Below are 8,026 nucleotides of genomic sequence, written 5' to 3' on the forward strand. Positions count from 1 at the left end.
TGCCTCCCTTCCCGGGGCCGTTCCCTGCCGCTCCCGCCCGCCTGTGCCTCCCTTCCCGGGGCCGTTCCCTGCCGCTCCCGCCCGCCTGTGCCTCTCACACCTGTGCCGACATGGCCTTCTCAAGGGGTGACCCGGGTTCCCCAACCCCGAGAGCCGTTCTGAGCTCTGCCCTCCCACCCCCCGGCCACGGCATGAAAGCATGACAGAGTTCATGTAAAAGAGTTTTTCCAGAGGCAAAACCCGTTCCATCAATTTCTCATTCTTTATTTTCACCTTTCACGCATAAACTGTCAAGAACAGGACATTGTTATCTCCTGCMGTGGCAGGATTGGACACAAGCTGCAGCTCAGTGTCAGTGCGGAGCACTGGGAGAAAAAGCTGGGTTCTGCCATAAAAACCACGTCTGTCTTCATCCCAGGGGATGTGGTCTGCGAGGGAATGTGGTCTAAGGGAAGTGCTCAGTGCATGGGGAGGSTGAGCAGATTTGGAGGTTGCAACAGTTATTTGCTGCTCCCTCTCCTCATATTTGCTTCCCTCTCCTCAATTCCCCAGGCAGGACCAGTGAATATCACTCTGGTTGAATCTTCTCCTCTTTCTAGACTTGGATCCTAAAAGATGAGAACATAGTGAATTTTTATTTTTCCAGGGAAAAACGGGAAGATGTGCTGTAGGGACAACACCCCCAGCAGAAATCTGGGAAAGAGGTGCAGGAATGCCCAACCCAGCAGTGGCAGGAATGAGACCTGATGCCGATGTTTCCTGGCCAGCCATCCCTGTTTCACCGAGTTAATGATTTAAACGGGTGGATTTCAGAGACACTGGCAGCCAGGCCAAGGATGCTTGCCCTCTGGGATTAATCATTGTCCCGCCGGCTGACACTGCCTCCATATAAACACTGGGATGGGATTCCCAGCGCYGCTTCCCGGCTGGAGGAGGGGAGGCAGCTCCAACATGAGGGTGGCTCTGGCCCTGCTGCTGCTCTTGGTCACTGCACAGGCGGCACACCGAGGTAAGGCCGTGATCCCGGGGCCTTGCTGTGCCCTGGGAAGAGGGGCTCGGGGCTGGGGGCCTCAGTTCTGGCGATTTTTGGGGGCATCCCCTCTTCCCAGCAGGCTGCCAAACRGCTGGGCAGGAGCAGAGAGGAAAGGGAACGGGTGGGATGAYGGTTTGGTGTCTGGGATGCACTTTRGGGTGATGCTGGAGGAGATGGGAKGGGRASAGGGCAGAGMTGCAGGGATTGGCTCCTCWTGCTAAAGGAAAATGGGATTTCCTTTTTCCTGTAAAAGCCCCATTCATCTGTAAAACTCACCCCTCCATGGCAACGATTCCGCCCTTTGCTGCCTTCCCAGCTCYGCAGGGAATCATCCACCTGCCAAAAAACACCTGAAACGTTCCTCTCACACATGGCTTCATGGAATTGAACAGAAATGCCAGCAGTGGGGACAGACAGCTGACATTCCTGCCAGGAAAGCACCGGCCTTTYCCATGGCTTCCCCTTTTTGGCAACAACCACCCCTTCCCCTCACCTTCCCTTCGCTCCAGAGCGATGTGACCCTCAGTGTCACGGCCAAACCCCTGCRTTTTGCAGAGGTGACCCTGCCCCTCAGTGAAATCCCAGGAAACAGCGGTATCAGTGTTTACCCTGCCGGTGCCAAAGTCTGACCCCACAGAGTCTGTGACACAAATTGATCCCAGCCTTTTTCCAGGGATGAGAGCGTTRCTGGGAATGTCTGCACTGCTGGCTGCTCTGTGGACCTGACTCCAGAGCTCCCAGCCCTGCCAGAAAACCCAACCCCACATATTCCAAACTCAAAAATTGCTGTATGATTTACCTGTAGCTCTCCCAGCTCCAGGGAAGGTTTTCTTCTTGTCCCTGTTCCTGACTGCAGAGCTGGATACCAGGGATGCTTCTCCCACACCGGCTGTGCCAACATCTTTGCCATGGACCACCAAATCCTGCTTGGGAAAAGAAATAAGAGTGAAAAAACGAACAAACCTCACAAAGTGAATAAAGCACCGTGTTTTGTGGTGGCAGAGCACCCCTGTTCTCTACTCACAATTCCTCCTTTTCCTGCACTTTCAGGTAGAGCTTATGTCCGGGAGAAAGTCTGCCAGGAGTACAGGATGCTGGGCAAGGAGAACTTCCGAACCCTGTAGGTACCTCCTGCCCCCTGGTGCCCTCCTGGGGTGCTTGGCACCTGAGCCAAGAACAAAAACCAGTAAATAGGAATCTTGGAAAAAAATAAGATGGATTCAATTCATCAAAAAGGGAACACACCAATTCAGCCCCTGGACTCTGATTGCTCTTAGCAGGAAAAAAGTTTGACTCATTGTTGAACTCCTCCAAACCAATTAAGTGGCTAAATGATTAGGAATTCTAGCAGAGCTGCCACATAATCCCCTGTAAGGGGGAAGCTGCTCCAATTCTTTCCTGGCTGTTTTCCAAGGAATATGCAGTTATTTCTCGCGGTACCACCACAGGCAGAGCAGTGCTGTGATTTTTGAATGAAGAAAAAGGCTCACCTGGCTCTCCCTGTCCTTGCTTCCTGCTCCCAGGACCATCATCGCCAACAGCCGCAAATATTCCAACGGCACCTTCGAGGAGATCGGCCACCTCGTCCGGGAAATCGTCTCCCTGGCCGAGACCTGCTGTGCCGACGGGGCCGACCCCTCCTGCTACGATGCTGGGGTGAGGCTGACCAAAAACGGGTAATAGACCCCAAAGCGGAGCTGGAATGGGATGGGGCGGCCATAACCTCCTCTCCCCCGCAGTCCACGGCTCTGTCGGTGAAATCGTGCAGCGCGGACTCGCCCTTCCCGGCGCACCCCGGCACGGCCGAGTGCTGTGCGCAGCAGGGGCTGGAGAGGAAGCTGTGCCTGGCTGCCCTGCGGCACCCGCCCCAGCCGCTGGCACGGTACCTGCAGCCCTCCGACACGGAGCTGTGCCWCGCCTTCCGCCAGGATCCCAGGCAATTTGCGGATAGGTAAGGCAGGGTGAGCCCGGGGCACAGCTCAGGGTGGCACCTGGAGAGGCTCCCATCCCTGAACATCCCAAACAATCCAAACCCCACTTGTTATCCCAATGCCCTGGTCCCAAAGCGCTGGGTGTCCCTAAGCCCCCTCTCCCGCAGGTTCCTGTATGAATACTCGAGCAGCTACAGCCAGGCTCCGCTGCCCGTGCTCCTGAGCTCCACCCGCACCTTCCTCTCCATGGTCTCCACCTGCTGCATCTCCCCTGCCCCCATTGCCTGCTTCCTGAAGGAGGTGAGACCCTTTGGAGCACCGGGCTCCTTCCCACCCTCACTCCCGAGAGAGCCGGGTGAGCRCTGTGCTGATGGCCCCGGGAAGAGRAGGAYACRTCTGTTTAATTTTCGTGGCAGAAACTGGAGAGGAAAACCCTCTCCCTACTCACCCTGATGTCAAACCGGATGTGCTCCCGCTTCTCGGCGTATGGGAAGGACAAAGTCACCTCCAGGTACAGGGGGAAATGKCCTCTCCATCCTGGAGCAGGGCCGGGCTGGGAGAGGGCTCCTCTGCAAATCCTGTTTGCAGGCAGCATTCAGAAAGACAAGCTTTAATTCCGGTGTAAATCCCTGGGGATGCTGGAGCCCTGTGCTCCTCACTCCTCCCTCCTCCTCGCACCCCTGCTCGGAGCTGTGCCCCGGGAAGGGGGATCTGAGCCCCCTGAGCCCCTCACCCATCYTATTCTCCCCAGCTACCTGACCTCGCTGGCTCAGAAGGTTCCCACTGCTTCCTTCGAGGATCTTCTCCCGCTGGCAGAAGACGCTGCCGAGGTGTCTTCCCAGTGCTGCGACTCGGTGGCCGAGGACTGTATGCAGAAGAAGGTGGGGGAGCCTGAAGCCCACCCCAAAATCAGCCCCTGAGTGTCAGCAGGAGCTCTGGGAGCTGAGCACATCCCCTGCTCCCTCTCTGCAGCTGCTGGAGCACACGGCCAAAGTCTGCACTGCGCTGTCGGCCCGGGACGGGCGCTTCGCCAACTGCTGCAAGGGCAAAAACCTGATGGAAAACCTTTTCTGCATGCTGGCCTTGCCACCAGAGCCCGCTCCTGAGCTGCCAGAGGCACCAGAGCCCACCAGCAAGGAGTTGTGCGGCAAGGAGGGGGCTCTGCACGCCAGCAGGCGAGTGGTACCCACAGCAGCCAGGCTGTGATCATGGAACRGAACCACTGAGGGTGACAAAGACCCCAAAAATCGAGTCCAACCAGTTCCTGACCCTGTTATGTGCTCTGGTTATTGTTGGGATAACCAGGGGAGCACCCTGGATTCCCTCAGGGGAATTTGTGCCCCCAAAGATGCCAGAAGCAGCCCCCACACCGTTCTGAGCAGCACCCACAATAAAATCTCACCTGAGATCTCGTTTTCCCGCTCCAGGTCCCTGTTTGAGCTGGCACGGAGGCACCCCAGCCTCCCCGACGCCGTCCTCGCCAAGCTCTACGACTYCTCCCAGAAACTCCGGGGGGAATGCTGCTCCAGCAAGGACCCCTCTGCGTGCCTGGACAGCAAGGTGAGTGGGGTGAGAGGGCTCATCCTGTTCCCCCTCATCCCTGTGCCCCCCAAATCCCCGCAGAGGCTTTTCCCAGCCTGGTGACACGCACCCTCTGCCCCCAGCTCAAGCGGATGGAAGCAGAGCTGTCTCCCCTCCTGGAAAAGGCCAGCCAGCTCTGCAGCCAGTACACCAAGCTGCCTTACCTGGAGTTCAAGAAGAGGTGAGCCCACAAACCCCACCTGGATCGGGGGATGCAATCCAAATTGGTCCCAAATGCACAGATGGGTGGGTTTGAGGCTCCGTAGCAGCAGAAGCACATCACACGTCCCCAAAAGCCGTGCGGCTCTGGAAAGCCACGGTTGCCCCCATAACCCCGCAGGCTGCGGGAGAGCCTGAGGCAGGCGGAGCCCGAGGTCAGCCCGGCCGCGCTGGAGCAGCTCCTGGAGCAGAGAGTGTCCTTCGCCTCCTCCTGCTGCCTCCCCGACGCTCCCCCGCTCCTCTGCKCTTCCAAGGTACAGCCACAGCCCCCCGCACCCTGCGCTCTGCGGGGCCGCGCCCCACACCCGGGGCTGCCCCTCGGCTCTTTTTCCCTTTTTCCAGGTGAGCTCGGAGCTGGGAGAGGCGTGCAAGAGGGAGCCCTGCCTGCTGGCATAGGGACCGCGGCCGGCAGCGGGGAGGGCTCCTCCAGGCACGCACGGATGGAGGGGGACCGGGATGGGGATGGGGACAGCGCCAGGGAGCTGGGCTGGAGGACATCTGGCACATGGAAGGTGTCCCCGAGCCCACAGCTCCCTGCCACCCTTGTATTCCTGCAGCCACAATAAAGACAAGGAAAATCCCTTCTCTGCTGCTGGAAAGGCTTTCTGCACCCTTGGGGAGGGTGGGAAAGGGGCACGGCTGTGCCTCCAAAGGCAGGAAGAGRTGCCAGCCCTAATCTGGCAGCTAAAGCTGTGAAAAACAAAGCAAAAACAGTGAAAACCTTCATCTAATGCCTGCAGAGACAGTGGTCTGTGGGTATTGGGGTATTGAGGTACCCCAACACCTGAGAGGGGACCCTGGGCACCCCCAGCCCCCCTGAGCCTCCCCTCCTGCCCAGGGGAGCCCTCCCCAGCACAGGCAGGATTTTGGGGGTGCTGCAGGCAAAGCAGGGCTGGGAGGATCTCCAGCCAGGAAAACAAGAGAAAAATTCCCCGACCCCAAATGTGCAGCTTGAGTACAACAGATWCACCAAGGGAAGCAGATGAGGACACCTGGATGTGCAGAGATGAAYCAGAGTTCAGCCAGAGAGACAAAAGAAAGATGAGCCAAACCCAAGAAAATTCCCAGTTTAAGCTGGCTCATCCCTGTAATGGGGAGTGTCAGCAGCCCCTGGATCACTGCTGGGTTTCCCTATGGAGTAAGAAACACGATGGATTTGGCTGGCAGGGTCCCKGTCCATCCCCTGCCAGAGCCCCCCTTATTTTTGGGGACAGAACCAGAAAGAAAGGACAACCTTTTTGAGGGTTTTTTTTTGCCCAAGGATCGCACTGACCTGGGACTGAACCTGCTGCACCAAAACTGTAAAACCACTGATGCCAAGACACCAGATCCACCCACCACTCTCATGTCACAGCCTGCCTTGGGCGTTTATTTTCCAAAATATCAATTTCCAGTTTTTCTAATGATGTTTAATAATTTCATGATAAGCTGGGTTTCACCTTGTTGTGATGGGGTGAGTGAGCCACATCTCCCTCCTGTACTCAGGTTTGCATCCTTCACATTCCAGATGGTATTCCCACAGGAATTCCCACAGGGTAAGGGCTGACAGTCACAGTGACTTGGGATCCCACAGAAAACTGGAGAAATGCCAGAAGCAGCCAAGGACATCTCTGCCATGTGACACTGTCAYTGCTCACTGCTTCATCCCACCAGCTCTCTAAGCCATTCCCAAAAATGGGAAGGAAGCAGCAAAGTCCCTGATATAATTGTTTGTTTTTTTTAAAAATCCCCATCCTTGTTGCTGAGCACAACACATCCTATCTGGTCTCTCTGCAGGAATTCCAGGGTGGCATTCAGGGAAGCATGACTCCATTAAAACCAGGGAATGCAGGGCTGTGATGGGAAAAGCCCAATGGGAATTACCTGAGGCACTGAAAACCCAGATTTGCATAAAATAGTTCAAACATTCACCTGGCCAGTGTTCCATTGAAAGCATTTAAAAATTCCCCTGCTTTTCCCAGCTTTGGGCCACCAGCATTCCAGCCATCAACCTCAACCACCCCAAAAAAACAGATGGGAAAAAGATCTCATACCTCTTTTAATTTTGTCTCCCAGACTGTACAGCACATTCCCAAAAACAGCARTGAGCATTTTTCTTTTGGCTTTTGCCTCCCCACGGCCAGGCCTGACCCATCCTGGCCATAAACAGCCTTTTATAGGGGAGGAATCAGCTCCCAGGTGCTGCTGGTGCCACTCAGCTCCAGCAGCTGCATGGAATCCATCATCCATCTCCCCATCCTGGACCCTGGGGAAGCAGCTGCCCAAAAAAACTGTCCCTTGGTGCCTCAGGGTTGTGATTCTTGCCTGGGTGCTGGCYTGAGCCTTCCATAGCCACGTGGGCCACCAACACCTCCCGAGGGACTGCCACCACCGGGGTGGTCACCAACCCCTGTATTCAGTGGGAATCACAGTGTCACTGGCCCGAATTGATGCAGATCCCTGGGGTGGCCTCTACTCCCACCATGGCACGGTTTGAGCTGAAAAAGAAGGTTTTCAGTCACAGCAGGGCTTYAGCCAGCCCCAGAGCCACCCCCAAGCCCCCAGAGCAGCACCTGATGCTGCCAGCTCCAGCTCCCAGGCCCTGAGGATGTCACTGGGCAGGAACAGAGAGCTGGAGCCCAGTGCAAACCAGTTCCCCCAGCAGCTGCTCCCATCCTCACCAGTTGGAGCTCATCCCATCTCCGGGGGGGGCAAAGCCCGTGCCAGGCTGGAGGGGTCTGTCCTGCCCTGGCACAGAGCTGGGCGGAGGAAAGCAGCCGGTGCCGGSAGAACGGAGGGGTCAGCGGCTCCCCCCTGAAACCCCAGCTTTCCCGGTCCCGGGTGGGAGATGCGGCACGCTGAGTCCCCACGGGCGGTCCCCAGGTCACGGTTCCAGCAGGAGCCGCTCCAGTGCTGGGAATTGGGAGCTGCCGGGGACCCCCAGCTCCAGCAGGTCCCCCTCTCCCGCAGCACAGGGTGAGAGGTACCAGGTTCCCCTGGTGCCATCCTGGGATGCCCCTTCAGAGGGTCAGCGCCAAAATCCGCCGGGAGGGTCACGGTGGGCCCGGGCGAGCCCCGCACCGAGCCGGGGGAAACAAACCCCCACCTGTGACTGCCTGGGCAGCACCGGGCACCGGAGACGGGAGCGAACGGCCTCGGYTGGCCCAGTCCTGCCCCGTTCTCACCTGCTTACCACCACCTGTTTTGCCCGCTTTCCCTCACCCGGTCCACCCCGGGACACCGAGACACCCCCGGCTCTCGGGACGGGAACTGCCCCGGGGAA

General features: G+C 57.6%; 1 protein-coding gene and 1 long non-coding RNA gene across 2 annotated transcripts; one reads left to right on the forward strand and one right to left on the reverse strand.

Annotated features, from left to right (window-relative positions):
* The first annotated feature begins 885 nt into the window (after positions 1–885).
* Positions 886–5,160, forward strand: GC (GC vitamin D binding protein). Its single transcript, XM_057382275.1, has 12 exons — positions 886–1,009; positions 2,084–2,153; positions 2,557–2,689; positions 2,773–2,984; positions 3,132–3,264; positions 3,381–3,475; positions 3,716–3,845; positions 3,937–4,139; positions 4,392–4,524; positions 4,629–4,726; positions 4,886–5,018; positions 5,107–5,160. Exons 1-12 carry the CDS (start codon positions 901–903, stop codon positions 5,158–5,160), a joined length of 1,503 nt encoding a protein of 500 aa, XP_057238258.1. The 5' UTR covers positions 886–900.
* On the reverse strand, positions 1,867–2,587 carry LOC130583146 (uncharacterized). The gene is made up of 3 exons (XR_008966404.1): positions 2,524–2,587; positions 2,058–2,198; positions 1,867–1,956 (listed from the first exon to the last, which is right to left on the reverse strand). It is a non-coding gene; the product is annotated as an uncharacterized LOC130583146 (long non-coding RNA).
* Positions 5,161–8,026: the final 2,866 nt, after the last annotated feature.

This window comes from Malurus melanocephalus, unplaced genomic scaffold (genome assembly GCF_030028575.1).
Source record: "Malurus melanocephalus ecotype Western Australia unplaced genomic scaffold, MMel_1.1 scaffold_561, whole genome shotgun sequence".
Lineage (NCBI taxonomy): Eukaryota > Metazoa > Chordata > Aves > Passeriformes > Maluridae > Malurus > Malurus melanocephalus.